The sequence below is a fragment of the Passer domesticus genome, chromosome 5, assembly GCF_036417665.1.
Source record: "Passer domesticus isolate bPasDom1 chromosome 5, bPasDom1.hap1, whole genome shotgun sequence".
NCBI lineage: Eukaryota > Metazoa > Chordata > Aves > Passeriformes > Passeridae > Passer > Passer domesticus.
Window position 1 is genome coordinate 74,157,100 of NC_087478.1, and position 24,862 is coordinate 74,181,961.

Consider the following 24,862-nt stretch of genomic DNA (forward strand, 5'->3'; position numbering starts at 1 on the left):
GTTTGGGGCTGGTACATCCAAATAAAAGTACATTTTTTTCTATTTACAGCTCTCCCCAGTGGTTAGTATTGATGACAGAGCTCTTCTGTTCCTCACCAGAAGCTTTTCACTTCTCAGTGATCCAAGCCATGTTTCTCACACCATTTTATGGCAGCATCAGAGCTCTGAGGATGCTGAAAACCCAACACCCCCATAGGCCAGGGTCTCTGTTTTAGACTATGAATTATATATTTAGCCAGTGAATCCTGTCCTGCTGTGACCATGGTGCTTAGGCCCCTGTCAGGTGTGATTCCTGTGGGTTCCTGATTGGGATCAGCTGATTATCCCCTTCCATTGGGCAGCAGGGCCTCCTTGTTACATCCCAAACCTTTCTGATGGACCAGCCACCACCTGGACCTGCTTCTCCCCCTGCACCAGGTCTGTCCTGACCTCTGGCTCATGATGAATTCTCTTTCATCCTGCTGGGACTCTTCAGGAATAGCCCCAGGCTTCTGTCCCACTCAGGCCCTCCTGCCCCTGGGGCTTTTCAGGGCTGGCCTGCCACCTCTGCAGCAAGTCTGTGCAGAGCCAAGTCTAATTGACCTAATGACCCTGATGAGCATGAGCCCACTGGTGGTGCTCCACGTACACCATTTCAATATTTCAGCACAGGAGAGATTATCTGTAGCTCAATTGCAGCTGTGTCTAAGTATGGGCTCCTTCAATCCTGATTTCCACCCATGAGGTGATGCCCTGCTGTTGTCCTCTCCCTGTAGGCTGGCCAGTTGATCCTAATCCTGCCTCGTGGCTTGCTGTCAGACCTGCCTCCTTGTCCTCCTGCATTATAATCCAGACCCTGGGGTGGACCTGGCTGCACTTTCTGCTTCTGTTTTGCTTGAAAGGTCCTGGCTCCTGACTGGAGAGGTGCTGCCCTGCTGGCTCTGTTGTCTTCCTGGACTGCGGGCTCCCTTTCCCTGGCCCTGATAAACAATATCAGATCCAAGTTTAAGCACCTTTTGGCTTAGACACAATTTTGAGTGGCCAGGTATTGTTGCAAAGAGTCCCCAGCCAGGGAATAATGTGCTCTGACTCATGATTTCAGAAGGCTGAACAATGCTTTATTAAGCTATATTATATTACGCTAATACTATACTATATTAAAGAGATACTAGAGAAAAACCTGTGACTGTCTCCAGGCAGTCGTGACACAGCTTTCACCTAATTGGGCAATCAATCCAAACAACCATCACTGATGTCCAATTAACAAATCACTCTTGGCAAGCAATCCCCATAACCTATTCCACATGTGCCGAACAGCAGGAGCAGCAAGTAGAGATGAGAATTGTTTTCCTCTCTGAGCTTCTCACTGCCTTCCCCAGAAAAAATCCTGGGCGAGAGAATTATGTTACTCTCTGTTCAGAGAATGTGAATACCACGGCCAGGTCGTGTTTGTGGGGGAGGAACAAAGCTAAGCACAGGCTTCAGGTGTGTTCAGGTCTAGCTCTACTGGCAGGCTGACTTTGGGAGATAACACATCCTGGAATGGCTGTGTGTTCCTCCTCTTGCTGTGAGGATTCAGTAGGGATGGGTTAGTTCTGTCCTTTTTCACTCCTGTCAGCACAGGTTTCCTTATCCCCAAATCCACACACTTTGTTCACACCTGTCTCCTGATACTTCACTAATTACTTTCCCCTTCCATTCTTTTTTTCTCATGCTTTTTGGACCAAAAAAGCACTAAAGCAGATGTCTCTTCCTGGTGTAGGTAACAGTCACAACAATTGGCTACGGAGACAAAGTTCCCCAGACATGGATTGGGAAGACAATAGCTTCCTGCTTCTCAGTGTTTGCCATCTCCTTCTTTGCCCTGCCAGCTGTAAGTGGAACTTGAATCTCTTTATTAAAGGTGTGTCCACCTCTGTGAATGTCTCTGGCTCCTGTAACTGTGGATCACAGCAACAGCACGTGCTGTTTATTGAAGTTACACAATTCTGCTGTTGATCTGCTCAGTTTCAGATTTGGAATAAATAGAACTCGGACATTTGAAAATGCATGTTATTAAGTATTTTATTAAATGTCTGTTTATTCCAGGTGCAAAGTACTTTATTTAGATATATGAAGCTATATACATGTCTGAATAGTAGTTTTGTTATTTTGTTAGGGTATTCTGGGGTCTGGTTTTGCTCTGAAAGTACAGCAGAAGCAACGTCAGAAGCATTTCAATAGACAAATCCCAGCTGCAGCTTCCCTAATTCAGGTAAGACCACAACAGTAAAATACTAAAGTACCTCAGAGTTTATTGGAGAGAAGAATAATGCCTGGAAGTTCAAGTACTGAGAATCACCATTCCTAAATATATTATAGATCTATAACTTGTGTTTAGCCACTTTGTCATTTTAATCCATGTCAGAAAGCAGAGAAAATGAGATAATAGCCTCTCCCTTTCTGGAAGGTGCAGTATACCTGATATTCACAGGCATAATGAGGCTAACTGGATGCAGTGAGTATATGTAGTGAAATACTAAAAACATAATAAAAAATGTTATTATACTTTTTAATTCAGAATTTACTTTTCATGTTCTTTTAGGTCCTGTGCATCTGCCAAATCCTGAAGTGGTGAATGTACAAATACATGAAAAAACACACCTGATTTTAGAAAAATCTCCCAGCATAACATCCCATATGATAATATAAAGAATTAAATAGCTCAGTGCACAAGTATTCATTGTGGCACAGTGCAGAAAATAGAAAACACAGCATTCAGTGGGGAATTCACTTTTATGGGGGTTGAGTTTGATTTATTTGGGTTTTTTTTTTTTGCTGTGGGTAGAGTCTGATCCCAGCTTGTGGGGGGAGCACACTGAATATCTGTGTGATTCGTGTGTGTGTGTCCTGGTGCAAATTGCATCCACCATGGTTGTGCTTTATCAGGAGTGGTGTTTACCTGGACTGAGGACTTTGTTGTCGCTTGGATTTGCTGCAAAATTTGCCGTGCAGGAGCCCAGTGACTGCTCCTGCACTGAGCTTCTTTGGGTTTCTTTACAGACCCTGTGGCGCTGCTATGCAGCAGAGAAATCCTGCACCTCCACAGCCACCTGGAAGATCTATGTGACAGCTCCCGTGCAAAATCCCAAAAAGTCTCCAGCGCCATCTAGTCCCGGTCTGAGAAAACAGGTGACAGCACTGGCAGGGCTGGCTCTCTGCTTGCTTTTCATTGTTAATTATAATTAACTTGCCAAAAACCTCGTGAAGGGCTTGAGCAGTTTGGACACCTGAAATACATTTCTTTTCCTCCTGCCACAGCCCAATTAGTTTTGTTTTCCTTAAAATATTCTTGAGGAAAGAATATCTTTTAACTGAATTTGCCTTGTTGGTCAGGCAGGTACCAGCTCTCCATTGTTTTATCCCCTTTGGAGTCTCCTACTTTCTCACAGCACAAGGCAATGGTGCCACTTTCCCATTGTGCATTCATTTTTCAAGGTAGTTCATACCAGAAGAAGGAGCAAGCCTGTTTAAAAATTTATGTTCAGGCTTAACATATGGCTAACAGCAGTTACTCTGCTCTGAAGTACTCCATGCTGCTTTTTTTTTCTTTAGAAATTAGTGAAAATTCCGTGGCTGTGAGGGCAGGGGAAAGGGAACAGCGTTTGCCTGCAAAGATGGAATTGCCCGCACCCAGTTCTGTGGTGTCATTGCCAAGCTTGCCAGAAGGGCAGAGTCTGCAACAGGTCCAGCTCAGGGATCCATCCCAAAGGATGATCAAGGCTTGCCTTTGGGCAGTGACATCCCACTGGAGCCTGTTTCCCAGGGAAGAAGGGCTGTACAGTTCCCCCTGGCACATGGAGGAAGCTGAAGCAGCCTGATCTGTGTTCTGGGGTTAGTGTGACCTTGCTTTGTCGCAGCTGGAGGCAGGAAAAACAGGAGGAAAGGGGTAAAGCCAGAAGTAAGATTCCTGTGTGTGTTGCTGAACAGCAAGCAATCCATGGTTGGAAAGATGGGAAAAGCATATTTTCCCTCTGTTTTCTCTAGTGTTTTCTCTAACATATTATTTGTCTGAACCTCCTTGTGAGCCCTCATTTAAGAACGTGGTAGTGGTTCTTTCATCTCTTACCAAAGGATCCTCTTCTCTTGTTCTTTCTTGGTCTGTGACTTCCTATTTTAAGCTCTCAAATACATACTGATCATTTTATGTTCATTGTAGCATTTTGTTCTCCAGAGGACTCCCATTTTCTTTTCCTGCTATAAGAGTATAATATTTGCTTTTAGAAGTATTTTGATGCATATCAGTGCATCCACTGTCCACAACAAATACCTATTTCTGCCATTTTTCCCCAGTTAATTTTGAACGTGCATTTGTTTAACTGCTGCAGAGCTGAGCAGAAGAAGGAATTCTAAAAGTCTGAATGTAGACCATAACAAAGTGAGAATTGGCATAACTTTAGATCAAGTAGCTTTGTCCCATATGTGAGTATCTTGACCCTGCAGCTCTTTCTGCTGATCCAAACCTTCATTTGTCATTTTAAAGTACCAATTATAGTGTGTTTATTAGGCTGTCTTTAGGCTTCTAAAATCAGGAGAACTGTTTGGAGGCAGGAGGAAGGATTTCTCTTTTCCTGATGTGCCTAATTTAGCCTTTTTGGCAAAGGTGAAGTTTTCTTTAATTGAATATGCTGCACAGGGCCTAGTTCATGGTTCAAAGTCTATGCTTATGCTGAATTTAAACTTTAGAAAGATATTCCTGACAAGGTGATACATGCTGAAGTCATTATTAGAATTTTCTATGCCTTGAGTTTTGGTTCCAGTTTGAGAAATTTTACTAATGGCCTGACTTTTCAGAATGTTTTAGTTGCCTTCTTAGAATCAAATTCTTACCAAGTTTTAGTTCATAATTCAGAATCAGACACTTTAAAACCATGAACAAAGGTTGCAGCCCTTTCACTGAATTTCAGTTTCATCCTTTAAAAAAAAAAAACCCAAACCAAAGACATGAATTCACTGTACAATTAAGCTCACATGTGCACTTGTCTGTGTTTGACAGCATCTTCTAAGATCATTCAATTCCTTCTCTCACAGAGCAGAAGATACAGAAGAAAAGGGAAGCTGGGCTGTGGGAATGGCTCTGCACCTGTAATAAACCCAGGAGAAAATTCCTTGTCTGTTCCCCAGATCACTTATGATCACATTGATGAGCAAGAGGACAAAAAAGATGTGTCCTTCTACATTGATGAACCCAAAGGTAACTTACTTATACTCAGGTTATCATTTTTCAAGAGACAAACTTACAAAAAATTGATGTTATGAAGGGAAAAGTTCTATGAACAATTTTAAGCTAATCAGTAAATCAAAATGTCTTCAACCAAGGATGGTTGCATAACAAAAGTGGGGGGACATGAATGAAAGACAGTCTTTAAATCATATGGTGTGTATATCAAAAGAGCTTTCCTTGCTCACTATCAGTTAGGATGTTGGATATATTGTTCATTCTTCTTTTTTGAGTTATTTTAGAGGTGGATGGAAAGCTTCCTCAGGTCTATTCCACCTTTTAACTTTACGTCCTTTTACCTCCTTCTGAAAGAAGGAGGTAAAAGACCGAGAAAAATATTTCAACTTTTTTTACAGCCCTGTCTTAAACATTGTGCAAACAAATTGTGATAAGAAAAAAAATGACTATTTTTATGCCCACATCAACTAAGAGGTTTTGATAAGTGGGGTTTTTAATCTTGCTTCATTTAAAATATTGGGTGTTTATATAAGCAATGGTTGTATTTCAGCATGGAAACTGAATTTCACTGCTGAGTTAACATACTTGCTTTGTCTGTAAAATCTTTTCTTTAAAATTAAGTTTTTAATGGACATATGAATGTTATAATGTGAAATATAAAATGGTATTGTTTACTATAAAAAGAGGTTTTCTGGAAAGCAGATTTTTCCCCTTTTGCATTGATTTTCTTTGTTTGATGGGGTTGTGACTCTGTTCTAGATCTTCTACATCTTGAACTCGTAATCTGGGTTCTGTTCCATACCCAGAGGCATTTCCAGTGCTTTTAGGGTTCTGGGGGAGGGCATGAAGTGCATGATATTTATAACCAAAGTTTCTGCTTTAACTCCCCATCTCATAACAGAATATTGTGTTCATTCTCAGCATGTTTATTGGGCTGGAGCAGCTTCCCTTGCTGACCGTGTGGCAGCGGATCTTGCTGAGTGTATTTTTGGTGTTGTGATGTGATGATGAAGCAGCAAAGCGTTGAGCTGCTGGTAACAGTCCTGGAGGCCACGGAGATGCTGGGGACTCTGCTGGCTGCACGCAGGACTCTGCCAGTGTATGTTGGTTCACTAAAGCTGTGTTCTCTCAATGGTCATAGTCAGGCTCTGTGTCATAGGAAAGAGGGTGATGACACAAGCCTGTATCTGTTTCTGCCTGACAGGAAAATGAAAGAATTTTCCCCCTTTTTCTGAAAATGTTGTCTTCTTGTGTGTTCATTATAGCTGGTTGGATTTATTCTTATTCTGAGAGACAGCCATGCATATTATTCCCTTACTAATTAAATTTTATCTATTTTTCATTTTCTTTCATGTTTTGCCTTAGCCGATGTCAGGGTTGAATCACACTCAATTTGATTTTCCTGATTCATTCCTTCTGTTGCAAAGCTTCCAGGAATGCAGCTGGCCAACTCAATTTCTCAATTGACTGAACATTCTTGACACCTCTCAAAAGTTTAAGCCTGATTTCTCTCAGTGAAGTTCTCCTTGCCAGAATTAATAGGCTTCTATTCCTGGGGAGTGGAAGTACTAGGCTTTAAGCCTGTAAATGGGGCTTTTTCCTGTCAAAAAAGCTGAAGGCAGAAAAGGCAGAGAGGATCATCATTCAGAAAAGGTAATTGAAAGGGGCCATGCCAGCTTCTATTTGAGTGTGGCTGTAGTGGAATATTTTATTCATTGCTGGTGGGGGCTGGATGTTTTGAAAACTGCAAGGTTGAATGAGATCACTTTTCTAGGCCTGACCTAGAGGAGCAGAGCTGCTGCTCTAAACCAGCTGTTTGCTGCTTTATACCCAATCTTTGCTGTAGGATGGCCTAAAATGCATGCCTGCCAGGAATAGGCAACACAGTAATAGTCCCACTGATAAAATTCCTTCTTCTGGGCAGAAATAGAAATGTAGTTCAAGTATCCTTGTAAAAGGAGAGATTTGCCTTAATTCAGCAATGGCATTATGTGAACACACCTTTTCTCCTGGAAGTAGAATCATCCTAATTGTTCATGTATCCACATCCACCCATCTTACTCTTGGCTTGCTCAAACCTTGCTTAGGAGGCAGATCTTCCCAAGCTGGGCAAAAATGCTTTCCTTTATTTATATGGAGAAGGTTGGAGAAAAGGGAAACCTTACAAAACAGGGATGATCAACATTAAGGTTTCTGAGAGGGTTCTGTGTGTGTGGAATAAAAACCTCCATGTATTGGATACTGAAACACCTTTATTCACCAAAAATGGTAGAGTTTTGAAACAAAAACTTGATAACCTAAAAGAAAAATTACTGCTGACCTCTGCACTTTGTATGGGGTTTTGGGTGTGGCTGATGAAAAATGATCTGTAGCACCCAGAATTTATCCATCCTTACAGTAAGGGAAAGGCCAAAAGTCTTCCACAATAATAGTTTCCTTGTTGGAAATCAAACCTCTTGAAATGAAGCTATTAGGAAGAAATTAATAAGGAAAAGCTAAAACAGATTTAGGAAGTTCTATAAAATAAGTGTGATGCTGAGTCATAGAATAGCATTGCATGGAATGGGTTGGAAGGGACCTTAAGGATCAAAGAATCTTGGAATTATTTGGGTTGGAAGGAATCTTGAAGATCATCCAGTCTCATGGCCATGGGCAGGGACACCTTCCACTCTCCCAGGTTGCTCCAAGCCCTGTCCAACCTGGCCTTGAACACTTCCAGGGATGGGGCAGCCACAGCTTCTCTGGGCACCCTGTGCCAAGGCCTGACCATCTTCACAGGGAAGAATTTCTTCCTGATGTCAAATTAAGTCCTCTTTTAGTTTCAATCTGTTCTCCTTGTCCTATCACTGTTTGCTTGTGTAAAAAGTCCCTCTGCAGTGTTTTCACAAAGTCCCTTCAGATGCTGGAACGCTGCAGTGAGATCTCCCCAGAGCCTTCTCTTCTCCAGGCTGAGCAATCCCATCTCTCTCAGCCTGTCTGTCCAGTCCTTGGAGCATCTTTGTGGCCCTCCAGTGCAGTATTTTTTTTTTTATGGATGTCTGTTGCTTCAACTAAGGAACTATTTCATACCAGGTTGTATGATTTAATATTTTTGTGTAGTGATTTAAAACCCTCAGTCATGTCATCCTTACCTGGGAATATATCCTTAAGTATCCTCTGTATTCCTGAAATTAATCTTTACCTGGACTTTTGCCCATCCTGGTACCTACTTCTCTGCAGCAGGGTCTTTTTTCAGGATGACAAGACATGTGCAAGCCCTCTGACGTCTTTAATATTCCTGTGAGGTTTAAAAAAGGCACTCAAGTGTGAAGATTGTAGTTAATTAGAAGAGCAAGAGTGAGTGGCAGGTCACAGACACTGATCCATAGAAAAGGGAAACAGCATTTTGGTGTAACTGGAATTTTCTAGGTGCATTTTGAGTTTTCTCTTTAAATATTAGATATTCACCACAATGCATCCTTCACAAAATGAACCAAATGGCTGTTTCATGGTGCTTTTTATTAGGGAGGAAAAATAATAGAAATTTGAAAGTTTTTAGGCCTTGAAGGTCAGCCTCCTGGGACAGCTCCAGCAGATGGAATGTATTATTCTCTGTCAGCTGTTGTAGGTTGTATACACAACTCATTATTGTTAGATTTGTCAAAGTCACAAGACTCTCATAGTGATAAATCTCTGCTGGGCTAAAAATAAAATTCCCTGTTTATCACAGTGCTTTTCTGTTTGATTTTTGGAGTTTCTTGTGTGCTGATGTATGCACAGTTTAAAGCAAAACTGCACAAAAGCAAATTTTAACAAGAGAGGGGAAGATACTCCAGTTTTCTCTGACCCCCTTACCTTTGTTGTCCCTGTAATTTAAAATGTGCAGTAGTGTTAATGTTGATTTCTTCTGTCTGTAATGCCAGTTTGGATGCTGACATTCCAGCATTCACCTGTCTGGAAATGAGCTGGTTTTTCCCAGAGACTGGTTGCATTTCCCATTGGGAAAAGGGGCTGCTTTCCCTTACTGGTGTAGATGGATTACAGTCTGCAGTACATATAAAGAAGCAAACATTTTAAGTGAAGTGGATTCAGAGAGTCCAGTGCTGACAAGCTGAGAGAAAGGTGAGAAAAAACATGTGGCCAAAATTAACAGAATAAAGCAAACACCAAAGCTTTTGAGAGTCTGCATAACTGTCAGTAAGTCTGAAAATCATAAATATAAAGGCATGCACCAAATCAGCATGAGAAAGTATCCAGATAGCAGGCTTCTGACAAATGTCATGCTCTTAAGAAGGTGGGTTTAGCAAATGGTGGTGGCTTTGCAGTGAGAATTTGTGGTCAGTGCAGAGCTGTTCAATGTCTCTTTTTTTCTGTCAGTTCAGGACTTGTATTGATGGTACTTGCCCATGTGTGAGCATTGTGGAAACACCTCTCTACCAGAAAGTTTTCAGTCTTTACTGGTTCAGCCCTGGCTGCCCTGAGTGAGAACTTCCAGTGAATTCTGTGGTTTATCTCTCATGGCCAAAGTTGATGACAGGACTGGGGGTGGGGATGGGGCGAGGGGAGGTGCAGGAAGAGAACAACTAACTCTGCCAAACCCACTCTTACTTCTGATTAAATCTGGCAGCTTTTGAGGTTTAAAAATTTATTTTTGTTCTGCATTTATTCAACTCCCTGTTGTGCCTGGTTTAAGACCAGGGCTTGGATCACTGGTCACACCAGACTTGAGCAGGGACTTTGTACCAGATGTTCCCAGAGACCACAGCAGTGCTGTGTAAGGGAAGGTGTTTGCAGCTGCCTCAGGATTTTCCTAGACACTATCAGCACAGCAGTGGGGGGAAAATAATCATGGGTTGAAAAATGTTTCAGTTTTGGATCTGGATTTCAAGTGAAAATGTCTATGCATACCCCAGCATAGGTGTTTTTCTGCCAAAATGAATATTTCAGGTAACCATCAAAACATCAAAAATGTAGAAAATCGGAGAAGCAAATAAATTGTCTTGAGTCACCATGTTGACTAATAGTGACACAGAAGCAGCTTCTTAAGGTGAGATTATAAATTGACCTGATAAATGTTAAAGTTTTTGATAAGCTCTTTCACAGTACTGATGCAGCCCTGATAATTTTTACTCTGGGATCCAGAGCATACATAGTCTTGCTGTGTGAGGTTCAGGGCAAGAGAAGGAAGAAAGAAAGTCCAAGACCCTGTCATAGAAATCTACTCTTGATGACAAAGTCAGTAATTGGGTTTCTTTTCTGGTATGTTTGAGGAATCAGCAGAATCTTCTCACTAAATGCAGGCCCTTGCAGGGTTTTCATGACATCTGTATTGGAAGAACCTATTGACAGCCAGCCTTGGGAAAAAAGAGAGAAATGAAATAAGGTTTTTTCAAGAATGGAAAGTCTGAGTTAATAGATAAGGTATGGTAGAAAGTAGGTTAAGAATGATTGTATTGTGTTTTGTATCAAAAAGGGTAAGCACACATTATAAAAAATAGAACTAGAATTTAGTGCTAGAATAACTGAAATCTTCACCTAATTAGTGTAGATCTAATTGTTACAAAAGAGACTCAAATGCAATGGTTGGAGTTTTTTCCCTTAACAATGAAAAAGCTGCAGCTATAGTAAAAATTCAATTAAAAGTGTTAAACTTGCTTTTAAAATTCTGCCTGTTAGGCTGAATTTAGTTCCTGGGTATAATTTGCTGCAGAAGGAAGAGGGGAAGTACACAATGACTTGTTGAAATCTCATGTCCTTAACAGGGAGGAATTTGATGTTTGTGGTGACAGTTTCTCCTTTTTCTCCTGGGATCCACTTGGGCTCACTTACAAATGTTTCCTAACACCCTTTGACGTATTTCCTCCTTGCTGTGCAGCTCCAGGTTTCATCAGAATTTACTATCTTATGCTCCCTTTTATGTGTGTGAAATAGAATTTATTTGTTCTCTGTTACCCTTACAACCAGTTTTGTCCTGCTTCAGGACTGCTTTTTATTTTCACTGACGATTAGCGAATTGTTTATAGCTGTGGGGGACTCCAGTGCTGAACCTGTGCCCCATCTCTTATCTCCTGCCTGTACTCACACACTGCATCCTGTGTTTCCACTTCTCAAGGCCTCTGATATTCTGCCCAGCCTGTATTTCTGTAAACTCTGTCATTATTTGGTTGTAAATGTCTCATCCTACTAAAATAACTACTGCAGATATGGAGCCGTGGTTGTGCAACACAAAGATAAACAGAAGTAAAACAAGATACAGACACCTGCTCAATTAGAGAAATTGCTGCCACAGCTAAATCAGGGTCAGGTCAGGGATGGTCTGGACAGAGCAGCCAGAGAAGCCTCATCCCTCAGGTCCTGCAAATTTAACAGCAGTGCTAATCCAGCACAGAATGACTTGGGAGGCATAGGAGTTCTTTATTGAACTCACAGGAATATCCCAGTCTGCAACTGTTCCAAAACTTAGGAAAGATGAGAATGATCTGGGTGGATTGTGAGCTTTTTCTCAATGGCCTAAGCTTGAGATAAAATCTTTGTAGAATGAAAGTTTGGCCCAGTTACCCACTGTGAAGTGTAAATGCAGTAATGGTGTCAGGAAAGGTTAATAATTTTTTCCGTCCCCTGAAAATTAACACTGAATGTGCTAAAATTGACACTAAAAATTGTGTCACTTGCTATTACTTGGAAAATTACTCAGTGAGGAGCAAATAAAGTTAGAACATAAGATAAAGGACTGGAAAAGATGCACAGGTTAGGTGGGTTTAGCTCTCTGGGTTTGCAAAGCAAACAGCTGAGGAGCCAGGGAATGATCAGAAGGAGCCTGAGAGCTGCTAACACCACTGATAGGAGGCTGCTGAGATGCTGGATGATGATTTTAAATAGAAAATTTCTGTCCAGCTGGAACCACCTACATTTGCTTTGCATTGCAGGGTAAAAGTAGATGATGTATGTAATCTCAATAGAGGTTATATATAAGGGTGTATAAATACCTAAATCTAAACAGGCTGATGTGTAATTAGATGGCAGTGTAAATATTTAGCTCTAAACAGATATCTGGTCTAAATTGATTTTCTATGCAATAAGTGTCAATATATAATCCAAATAGAAGTGCAAGCTGACACAGTCTAAATAGATACATAAGTGTAAACACAGAAGTGTAAATTGAGATAAAGCTGAATAGATATGAGATGCAGTTGTAAATTCATATATATGTAAATGCATCTGTGTCTAAATAGATTTAAGAGAAAATAGATCTAAATGAAAATAGGTAAGACACATGAAATATAGCTCTTCCCTGTGTGTAAGTAGCTGTGTGTTTGAAAATGTAAATGGCTCTGCTAGACAAGGGTATTAAAAAGAAAGAAAAGGGTGTTGTTAGAAAGGACCACCCTCTAAATATCTTTTTTGTGTCCCTCCCCTTTACCTCGGGTGCAGGGCTGGAGCTGTGGGCAGGGAAGGAGGAGTGTGATTGCTTTGACCCCATTCCTGATGGGCTGGGGCAGCCCCAGGTGTGGCCAGTGAGGATGAGGGTGATGATGGGAATGGGACAGCCCCAGCTGTGAGGATGATGATGGGAATGGAACAGGGAGAGCCACAGGTGTGGCCAGTGAGGACGAGGCAGGTCCTGCTGTGGGAAGAGGTTTTGGCTGCTGGGGGGCTCCTGGGCCCTGCTGCTGGAGAAGGGGAGCCAGAGGCAGTCCCAGGGTGCCTCTCCAGCCCCAGCATGAGATGATCTCCCAGGAGTTTGGAGAAGCAGCTGTGTGCACCTGGATTTGGGGTTTTAGCATATCTCAAGAAGGATAGAGTGCCAAAGAGCCAGGCAGGAGAGTGGGGCAGAGCACCTGAGGAGGTGACTCAGGGTGTGGTGACAGATCCAGCTGGGGGTTCTATGAGGGGCATAAAGGATGGTGTTTTTAATGAATATGAATATGTAAAGCAGTAAGTAAAGTGGGATATAAGTACTAAAGGTACTTGGGACAAGTAGAGTTACAATCTTCCCTCTGCCAGGAGCAGCCATGATGTGTTTCAGTTTTGGATCTGGATTTCAAGAGTGGGCCCTGAGAGAGGATGATGGTACCTTCCCTTGTGAAGAAAAGAACTGAGCCCCTGTCCATCAACAGCTCTCTCTCCCCTCACCTTTTGTGTGAGAACAATCCCCAGATATATTCAATTTTGGAGCTTGGCTCTAGGGGAAGTAGGAATTCAAGAAGGAAAAATAAACAAACAAGAAAACCCCAAACAAAAACCACAAAAAGCACCCCCAAGCAAACCAGTCAGTAGGAAGGTCATACGTAACAGGGAATGTGATTTAGTAATGAGCAATCATGTCAGATCAAGTGGGTTTTGTTTTTTCTCTGATGTGGCAATGTGCATTTTAAGTAGGAGATAAGCAGAAGACAATTTTAATACTGATTTTAGTCACCTTTTCCTGTATCATCTGTGTGTGTCTATAAACATAGGACCTGGATTATAGCCTAGAGAGCTGGTTGAGGCTCCTGTACAGTGGAAGAAAACTTGCTGGAATATGATACTTCACAAAACATTTACCAGAGTTTTGCTGTTGAAATGACAAATACATTTAGAGAGATTTCTGCCTTGGGTGCTATGAAATAAACCCATCAGTGGTCCAGGCTGTGGATTAGAGAGGAATTTTTATTCAAGATGCAGTTGGGACTGACCCAGAAGTGGCTGAGAGCACTCTGGAAGCCTTCCCCAGGGATGCTCCTGCTGTGTCTGCCCCCTAATCCTGGATCAGGAATTCCCTGTGGTGATTTGTCCCCACACTTTTGATATCCAGAAGTTGCTTCACCTCATCTCCAGACTATTAACCTTATGGGATGTGATTCCACAGTGTGGAAAAAATGACTCCCTGACTCGTGGTCCTGAGGGATGTGTTGGGCTCCAGGCAGCCAGGACAGCTTTGTCCTCACTTGTCCTGCCTGGGCTCAGGTGGGCCAAACCATTCTGGGGAAGCAAGGACACCCTTGGAGAGAATAAGGAAAAAAGGAAATTGGGATTTGAGGTTTCCCTCTTTATGGAGGGTGTGAACCCTGCTTAAGACCATGATTTTTCTAATTAGTCAACTTGCTTTAACATTAAAAATTGTTCTGCAGCTTGTGCAGCAGGGAATGGGGAACTAATATATAAATTAAGGTTGTCTGGGAAAACAGTCTCTAGAACATGCTCTTAAAAGCACAGATAAGGATGTGCTACACAGTTTGAACTTTTCTCACTATGGCCACTTCAGAATTCCATCTTTTTGCTCAGTTTCAGGGAGGTAGCAACAGTCTCACTCCAGTGTGAAAATGGAACATTGTGGTCTAAAGTGTCAAAACCCAAACTTCAAACTGCAGTAATTTAATTTCAAACTGCAAGGCACATATCCATGCAATGCAGTGGATGAGAAAAGGGAAACACGGAGAGGGGGGAATCCCAACCAGAATTTGGACCAGGGTATGTTCCACACATACAACTTTATGCTCTGGGCTCCCTGGTGGCTGCATGGAAGTGAAGGCATTTTTGAGCCAACATGGAGCCTTTCTACTGAAGGTGAGAAGCAGGTACTTCTTAATGGGAGTAAGAAATAAATTGGTTAAAAGCAAGGCTCTAAGGCAATGACAAAGCTCCAACACATCTTGGTAGGCTCTGCTGGAATCCTTGTGTTGGTGTTGAGGCTGGATGTGCAGGGCTCATCCCATGCTGAGGAGGGAGGGCTGAATTCCTGTTTTCTGTTACTGATTCTCGGGGTGACCCCGGGCAGACAATTAACTCACTGTGCTTGGGTTGCATCATCTGTTCCGTGAACATAAGTCCTGTCTCTGTCACGGAGATTTTGTGTGTCCTAATTGTTTATGAAGTGTTTTTAGACTGACACAGCATTACAGAAGTGGAGAATGCAATTAGTCAATGCAGGATTAAACATGGGCCTGCACAGTTGTTTATCCTCAGCATAAACAAGGAGGAGTGGTAATCAGGAATGGCAGCTTTTGCAAGAAAAGCTGATTTTTGCAGCAAATGTAGTGAATGCCCTGTGATTTAATCTAAAACGTAAAGCGACTTTTAAGCCAAAAATTTGGGGCTTTTCCTGATGGAAATGGCAAAGCATTATTGTGGGAGATGAGGGCATTGTGTCTAAAAAATTATGGCCTTTTAAACTGTTTTTATTTGGATGGTGGAGTAGTACATACACTTTTACTACTCCTTAAAAATATACTTTTCATCCAAGTGAATTAATGTCTTGCAAATCATGTATTTTGCTTATTTCTGTTGTATGTCAGCTGGGAATGCTGAAAAGATTCTATAATTAGGAGCAAAATAAACACTGGTTCTTTGGAGGGGGCTGTGTCCATATAAAATAACCATTAGTTGAAAAATAGAGAAGTAAAGGCTGAGTGTTCAATTTATTTTGGTTTTGCTCCCTGTTGAAGTAGCCAGGTGTAGCCACTTCTAAGCAATTTACTTTGCTTGATGTGTTTTTTAACACAGCAAGCTCTTTGCAGTCACAGACAGTGCTTGGGAAATAATTTGGATATTAGGTGTGTGTGCTGATCTTCCCAACCACAACTCCATGGGAATATTTGCCTTGGAAAGAATTTGGAAGTTCTGTGCTTTGAAAATGCTTTCTTGCCCCGCTCAGCATAAATGCTGGGATGGAAAATCTGACCTGTCAGTTTGCTTAAGGACACATGCACACACAATGTCTTTATTTCAGTTTAATCCCATCAGGTGTGAAAAAACCTCTGAATGGCTGAGGGTAAATAGGAGACAAGGCTGAGTAGTAAAGCTTTGTGTCAACTTCTGTTCATGGTAAAAAAGTGTTTCTGCTGTGTTTGGAGTGAAGTGATGGGTCATAAAGGTGACACCAGTGTTGCATTGAGCCATGGCCTGGTTTAGTGACACCTTAATGTTTCTTTAGTTCCACTTTGACTTACTTCAAGAGAGAGTAGTGTGTGCAGTGAGAGGGGTCTATGGTTTAGGATTTACATCACTGGGGTATTTCAAAAGAATATTTGTTTTATTTGGTTTTATTTTTGAGTTTCTTCCTTTTAATTTTTATCTGCAATTTTTATCTGGCAGACTGGAGGTGGAAAGAGTTTGTTGCTCTGGAGGCTGTTCAGAGTCTCTGTTAATCATGAAAACTCAGGGAAAAAAGTTGCTGCACCCAATGTCTGCCAGCTAGAGTCACTCAGAACTGTAAGGGGATTTGTCATGACTATGGCAAAAAAGAAAAGCAGCTGCTTGTCATTTGCTTAACCTTGCTCGGGCTGAATTTAATCAGTAGAAAACATCTGGAACTGATTCCCCTTCAATTTTGGAGTGTCCAGTAATCTGCTGTGTACATACAACTGGTGCACCTTTAGCATTGGAATACTTGGACAAATGATGTTTTGCAATATTGTTATCTTTTGGAAAGAGAAAAGGAAACAACAGTAATTTCCCAATGAGCAAATATTTGCAGTGTTCTGTATAGGTTGCATCGTTGGCTGATTTTGTGCAGCTGTTGTATGAAATCTATTGATCAGAGTTAATAAATTTCCAAGTGAATAATACTGTTTATTTGTATTGATTAATATTGGGCCAAATTCTGAGCTGTTTAGCATTGCTTGACTACAACTGATGAAGCAATTTGTCCTTGTTACATTTTTGACAGAATGCAGTGTTAAATTATGAGTAAATTTTGAGGCTGTAAAAAGCTTCAGCTGATTGTCTGGGAGTGGTTTTGATTAAAAGTCTTAGTCTTTCCTGCAGAATTGGGGTGTTGGACTTTTACAATTAACTATTGATACCTGCTTTTAGCTGAATTTTCTGTTAAATAAAACTCAGGACTGACTTGCATAGTAATACTTAATAAAATGGAAACCATTGTTAAAGAGCCACTCGGAGATACACAGAAAAATGGCATGCAATGTTTTGTGTTCACAATGCATTCCTTCTTTCCTAGTAAAGTTGGAAAAATTCAGTATTTTTTTTTCAAATATAAATCATGTTCACTTGCAGAAGAACATATATATTTTTAATAGAACCACTTTGGAAACCATGAGTGAGTAACTGTCTCTGGAAAAAGCTCTTTCTTCTTAGTGTTCTACTCAGAGAACTTTGCAGTGAATATCCCAGGTGCCCTGGCCATAATTTCTCTGGGGTAAAGCCCATAGAAGTGGGGGAAGTTGATTAATTCCTGGGATACCCCTTCCTCTCTCCTCTTCTTCCTTTATTAGGGAGTTCTCCTACTTTCCCTTCCATGCTCATGTGGGTAAAACTCCTTTATGGCACCTCCTGTTTTGTATTATGGAAAGAATAAAGGCATGATTAATTCTACCAAACACAACAGAAAGTAGCCAGCTTGGGAATATAAAGCAGTGCTGGTGGCTTTTAAAGCAGTGTATTATTTTAATTAGATCCTATTTCTGTCTTTTTCATCTGTAATAGTGATAATCCACCATAAAGGAAAAAAAAGGCTCCTGGATTTTCTTTCTTTCATCCTTGCTGACATGGATTTACTTCTCCCTGTAAAAGGAGAAGAATATTTTTTTCCCCTTTGGGTAAGGTGAATTATGAGGAGAACATCTGTAATGCAATTCTGATAACTAATTCCTGGAATTCTGGCTTGCACACAGCCTTGTCCTGGATCTGCCTCATGAGTATGTAAACTGCAGCCATGGTCTGACCCTTTGGGTCTGTTTGTGTTCCTTTAACTCTTATACTGTGCTGAGCTCTCAGAACTTGATTCCAGTTGTAAAAAACCCAACAAACCTGAAGCAGCATAATGCCAGTGTTTGCTGCTCGTGGCTTTTTCATACTGTTTTTAATGGGGTGAATCAGACCATGGCAATGGGATATCTAGAGCTGGTTGTACTAATCCAATTAAGATCCTTTAAGGTCAGGTTGACCTGGGTCTATCCAAGATTAACTTGTGCTGAATGAGCTGTCCTGGACCAAGGGCAGCCCTAGATAAAGCCTACAAGTTTCTCTTGCTGTTTATGTGAGGGGCTCAGGTTGGCTCCTGTTCCTATAATCTTGTAAAGGAGAGAGGACAGAGTGTGCACTGGATTTTGGTGTATGCAGTGGTCCAGCAGCTGAAGGCTTTACAGGAGTGAATTTGAAAATCCTGATGAGCAGAAAGCATGCAAAATATACACTCAAGCCTGCCTGACCATGATAAAGTGTGTTAAATAGGGTGTTGTTGCTTTTCTGGTTTTGATTTTTTTTCTCCTGGAGAAATGGGATCTCTGGAAGTTCTGTGGTTGCACTGTTTCTAGTGAGGTAAAATCACATTGATTGATAGCACAGTTAGGTCAGTTCACAGGTCAGATGAGCAAAGTCACTTTTAGCTAGATATCTACTTGGGGGAGGTCATGATGGCTTTTGTGGGGCTTCTGCCTGGTAAATACCTTCAACTTACATTATTTGCTGTTAACTTCTACAGTCTCCTTAAAAGAGTAAGGGTGTTCTTTGCTAGATAAATTAATGCATTAGTGTCTGCCAGTCTTGGATGTGAACTGGTTGAAGTGGAAAGAGCCTGAGCTGAAATTCTTCCTGGACTTCTCTTATAATTGGAGCGTGAGGCAATTTAAATAGGAGTCAATTAAGAGGCTGTTTCAGTAGTAATTTCTAATAAAAAGAAGAAATTTGAGCAAGTTTATTGCTTACTTTTTGAAGAATTGAATTCAGAATGAGGCTTCTTAAGGAGCTCTGATGCTCTCTTCTGCTTCCTCTTTCATTTCCACATCTCCCCTCTCAGCTCTGAATGAATGGGGTTTTCGTGTTGCCATTTCCTAGGGTGCAGTGACACATCCAGAGTCTTCCCTTTTCCTCTCTGCATTTTGCTGCTGCTGTGCCTGGGCCAGGCAGTTTTTCTCTGCATGAGATGGAATTGTCAGAGATTTTTCCAATGTTTATCTTGTTAACTCCTCTGCCAGCTGTCTGAAGACATTGTACTGGGGGAGATTGTGTCATGTAAGCAAGCCCCATCATCATCATAACCTTTGCAAAGCCAGAAATGGTCAATGCTTTACACCCACCAAGTGTTCCAGCCACTTGTAACTTCCCACCCATTTAAATCTGGCTCTCAGATAGGGAAAGAGCCTTATCCAAATCTGGATAAGAGAACACTAAAGCATTTATAGCAAAGGCAGCTCATAAAGCACCAGTTTGGGGGACATCTGGGAGGTGTCCCCAGTAGCAAAACATAGTGCTTAGAATAAGGAAATAACTGCACGTGAGCATCAGTGGAAAGGGGGAGGTGGGAAATGAGACATTAATTTCTCCCTCTTGATCTGAAACCAAATCTCTCAAATCCTTGGGTGAAACATTTGTGCTGCCAAGGCTCTGAATGGCAGTGACAGTCTTGGCTCTCAGTGCTTTGGGGTTGTAATAGGAGTCTGTGCATTATCCTCCCCTGAGCAGTAATTTATCTTTTGGGCTGTGCCTTTGCTATTTCCAGAGTCTGTAACACCTTGCTCTGAGACTTTATTTGAATGAAATTAATTTTGCTTAGATCCTGCCTTTCTAGGGCTGTGGCATGCTGCTTCACTAGTGCTGCTTTTTTTTTTTTTTGTCCCTGCAGCAATATTAACAGTGTTGGAGGCCACTGCATGAATATTCCATGCACTGGACAAGTGAGCATTCAGAGCTGCACTAAATCAGTGTAAAAAAATTCTGATATTTTCTGAATGCCATGCGAACAAATTTATTGTGTCAGAAGCCCCATCAAGAATCCTTGGATACCACCTCAGTCCTGGAAAGTGCAGCCCATAGGAAGTTCTGTGTGAAACCAGCACTGCCTGTTTATCCTCTCCTTGAGCATCTGCTTTTCACCTCAGCTGGAGACAAGGCAGTGCATGGAACAGTTCTTTGTCCTGGTCTGTTATTATCTGACATTGGGCCACCCCAGCTGGGGTTTTTCTGTCTCGGCAGTGGTACGTACCCTCCTGGGATGGCTTGTACTCTGCATCTGGGTGGCCATGGAATCCTACTACCTCCTAAATACACCTACCAAAAAAGGTAGATGCTCATCTGTAATGAATTATCATTTTGTCCACATTTAATAGATGAAGTGAAAAGGTTATTTCAAGTCACTACTGAATGAATACTTAAGGAGTCTTAAATATTCAATTTGCTGGACAAAAGATCAATCTTGAGCCATCTCTTATTTCAGACACAAATGGATTTGTTTAAATGGATTTACTTAAAACAGCAACTTAACAATTTTCTGTGAGCTTTTACAATCTAAAAAGAAAAATATCTAAGTGCTCTAACGAAGTTATTCTAGAGTAACTTTTATTCCAGTTATGATATGATTGTAGTAGATATTATAGGACAAGATGGAGCTTGGAACTCACTGCTTGGATTCTCCACCCAAATTATGACACTGAGTGGTATCTAAATCTTTAATGTCACAGAAAGTGGAAGGGAATATTCTGCAAGGGCTTGCCTGCCAACAGATAGCAGAGCATCTTTGGTTTTTTAGTGACACAAAGCAGATTGTCCTAAAAATATTTGCAATTTCTGTCGTCTTGGCAATGTGTCTGAAACAATTAATGTTGGATGTTGGTTAAAAAACTAATGGATTTGGATGGATGGATTAGAAACCAAAAGGTGATTTCTTTTGTTGTGTTTGCTGTTGTTAAAATTAAAATGTTTGGTTGGAAATCAAGATGGTATCATGAAGTTGGGTTTTCCCCTGATGGCTCTGTTAGAGTTCAACATCTGTAGTGGTATGTTTACATAAAAATAAGAATTATAAGTATTAATAGCACTAAGAATGAGAATTGGGCCATGTTATTTTCACGCGTGGCAAAGATGATTTGATGTGGTTTAAAGAAGCTTGGATGGAACCAAAGCCTTGTAATGGTGCTTCTGGGGTAAGAAAACACATCTGTTGTAATTTGTACAATATCTCCTTTCCCTAAAGATGTTGATCTCAGTCAAGTCACTCCTGAAATTCAGCATTCATCCAGATTTCTCTCTAGGACTGTCAGAATCTACAGTCAGTCTGTGCTGCACTGGCCTGTATTCAGCAGTCTCAGCACCAGCAGGACTTCTCTGCTTCTCAGGGCTTCCTTACCCATCTCCTCAGGAGGAGCATTCTGTGTCCCCTCAGGTGCACTCCATGGGGACAGAGGGGCACTCACACTGACAAGGGCAGGGTGTGTTTGAGAGTGAACTTCTCCTCCCTCTTTGTGCAGGTCCCTGGGAGGAGGGAGAGAAGGGCTTTGTCTCCTGACATCTCTGTGGTTCTCAGTGTCACAGAAGAGCCGTGGCCTGCTGCCAGAGGTCACCCTCAGTCCCAAGAGCTGCAGGGCACAAACAAATGTATCTCCACAATGTCATCAGTAAAAAGAGACTTTAGCTCTCTGACTGAGCATGTGTTCCACCTCAGGGTTGTGTCTCAGTTTTAAATATCACCATTCCCTTGTCATATAAATTTTTAAATTACTATTGGGAGTGTAGAAGATGTAACTATTCTGGGTTTTCTCAGAATCTGAGTTTCAAAACGTTTGAAATTTAGTGGAAGCAGCAAAAGCTTAATTTCTTTAGGCTATTTTTTAAAGTTCTTTAATAACAAATATTTTCTAATGGAAGTTCTGAATAAGCAGCATGAGGAAGTTGGAATGTGGCATTAATAAAGGATACACATCCCCACTGAGCCCTGAAGTACAGAATTGGATTAAATTGATGGAATTAAATTTTATTTAAAATGAATTTAATTTTAAATAAAATATGATCAGTTAATTTGCAGCATTTGCAGGAAGATAACTTATTGTAAGGGGGGGTTTGTGCTTATAAGATGTTTCAGTTTGCATTCTATAATCTGTAGATCTGTCAGTCAAAATTTTTATAGCATTGGTTACACATAATAATGGCCGCTTTGAATTATCTTTTTAACAGTTATAGCTTGGACTCTTACTCAAATTACTGCCCTACCTAAAATATCCTCACAGTCAAGATTTTAAATGTCAGTATTTGGAGCAAATATATTTGAAGTAGAGAATTCTCCCATAAAATGTTGTTTCTTTACACCTGGAATATATGAAATAACATCTGAAGCTTTAGTTAGGAATAGTTTTCATTTAGTGCAGTCAACAGCTGTGAATTATTTTGTTGAACTTGTTTTGAGCTTAAGGACAAACATGGAAATTATTTCCTCTACTATTAAGATTTACTTTAATTTACAGATTTTTTTTTTTCAGTGTGGAACAGGCAGGTTGGTAACAATATTGTCTGTGTTGAATTCATGATTAACACTAGTAGATAGGGAAATTTTTCTACAAGGATTTAGTTGTGGGAGGGCAAGAACTGCATAAGACCAGCAAATAATTGTGGCATTTTTCATTGTAATTACAATAATTGGGTTTTGTGTTCTTGTGAGTCAAAACATTGACAACAATTCAGAAGATGTTTCTGGTTTTACTCTCACTGCAGTTTGTATGCTTTGACCATTAACAGTCATGAAAAATAAAAATGTTTTCAGACTGGTTTATTTTCTTTAATAGCCACACTAAAACTGTACTTCCTTGTTAAAATAAACACTTCTACTATAATGGCAGTTCTGAATCCCATAATGGAATGTAACTCTATATATTTATATTACATGATACATTCCCTATGTGTAATTCTAAGAGTTTGTATGTGTTAAGAGCTCTCCCTGCAGAGCTAACAAGCTGCCAAATTACATTTCACTGACTATTAATTGTTTCAGTTTAAGGTCAAGTTCTTCTTGTCCTTATTAAAAAAAAAAAGGCGAGCAATGTAGAAGGATCACTTTGAAAGCTATTGTTGTCTTATTTTTCTTCAGTGTTATTGCTGTAAATTTGGTTCTTCAGAATAACTGAATGAACAGTCAAGTATTTCCAGTCTTGAAAAGTTAAATGCATCCATATTGGTGACTTGAATTTGGTCTTGGAGAGCTGATCTCTGACCATGTTCAAAGGTGTAGATGGTATCTCCAGCTCAAAAACATGTTAAAAGTAGTTGTGGGCACAAGGATCATGTCAGATAAGCAAAAGAAACAGACAAAGTCTTAAGAGAATAAAGAAACACTTGTCAGAATAGTTTGCTGTAGAATATAGAAAAACTTTGCTCTCTTGGCATCATTTGTATGCAACTTGTCCAGTTAGATGTTTTCCCAAAGGTGTCCTGGTCATATCCCTCCTGGACCAGCTATGGCAGCGTTTGGAACTCAGGAGATCATGAAGAACAGCTCATTTCTCTGTTTTTCCTGCTGCAGCCATGAGGCATAATTTGATAGCTATTTATTAATATACTGTGGTATTCACATACTCTTTGAACAGAGAGAGATGTAATTCTCTCTCCCAGGATTCTTTCATGGGGAAGGCAGTGAAAAGCTCAGAGTGAAAAGAGAAAACAAGTATCTCTATTTGCTGTTCCTGTTGTTTGCACATGTGGAATGTGTTATGGAGATTATTCACTGAAAGGGATTTGTTAATTGGATGCTGCTGATGGTTATTTGGACTGATTGACCAATTGGAAAAAAGCTGTGTCGTGACTGTCTGGTAAGGGTCACAGGTTTTTCTTTAGTGTAGTTTTAGTATAGACTATAGTGTAGTATAGTACAATACAGTATCCCTTAATAAAGCAATTGTTCAGCCTTCTGAAACCATTGGAGTCATTACACATTATTCTCTGGCTGAGGGCTGTCCTGCATTGGTAATATATCTACTGTGCCATTCACTCTGTGGGTGTCTCTGATTCCCTTCCCTAGCCAATGAGGAAAATGTGTTTTCAGACCTTACCCACTCATACCCTCCACATCACCCCCACAGACCTGAAGGAGTTTGGAAGTCCACTTTTTTTTGTGTATCTTTTGAAGAAAGAGCTTTCATAAGAAACAAAAGGACAGTACTTTTTTTTTCAGGAACAGAGCCTAGGAGAGAGAGGAAATGTTAAAATAAAGTTGATCCTGTATTTTAAGAGATGGGAGATTTCTGTGAATTAGGTTGAGAACGAGAAACTGCTGCAGGATTCAGTTCCAGGCTGCCTGTTTACCTGTCTTCTTTGTTTTGGGGCCCTTCCAAGCCAAGCCATGATTTTGTAGTGCATGCTGGTCAAGAATTTGAATATTTACTGCATGGCTGTAGATTGTACATGGTCCAACTGCCTGGATGCTTCTTCTTAAAAGAGAAGGGACAGGATATGGCATTTCAGGAGTCTTGCCAGCCACAGATCTTTTCCCATGCATATGGAAATGCCCTTAAAGCCTCTACTTCTTACAACAAAACTTTTGTCTTCCATCTTACTCAGCTGAACAGGCTAGAAGGTCCCAAATGCTTTGGATTGGAAGGGACCTTAAAGATCATCCAATTCCAGCCCTGCTATGGGCAGGGACCTTTGACTAGCCCAGGGTGCTCCAAGCCCCATCCCTTTTATTGAGTCATTCCCATGAAGAAAACAGAAAACCAATCATGGGTATAATGCAAGCAGAAATACAAAAGTTAAAAATGTCTAGATTTGTGGCTTTAGTTCCGTGTTTTTATGAATGCTTTTATCACAGCACACTCAATAGGCATTTAAAAAGGTTTTTCACATTAAATTGGCAAGGAAAATCTGTCCTTGCTGGGTCTGAAAGGGGCTGGGCTGAACCCAGTAGAGATTATAGCTGGCTATTTGAGCAGATAGTGAGAGGCACCAGCACTGCAGGGCTTTTCTCCTGGGCTCCACTCATCTCCAGTT

At 40.8% G+C, this 24,862-nt stretch overlaps 1 protein-coding gene across 1 annotated transcript in view; it reads left to right on the plus strand.

Moving 5' to 3' along the window:
• LOC135300988 (potassium voltage-gated channel subfamily KQT member 1-like) overlaps positions 1-24,862 on the plus strand; it is a 413,931-nt gene that overhangs the window by 44,962 nt on the left and 344,107 nt on the right. The window contains exons 8-11 of the mRNA XM_064421088.1: positions 1,742-1,852; positions 2,138-2,233; positions 3,022-3,150; positions 5,050-5,212. Of these exons, the coding sequence (XP_064277158.1) occupies positions 1,742-1,852; positions 2,138-2,233; positions 3,022-3,150; positions 5,050-5,212 (499 nt within the window). The remainder of the gene's footprint in view (positions 1-1,741; positions 1,853-2,137; positions 2,234-3,021; positions 3,151-5,049; positions 5,213-24,862) is intronic.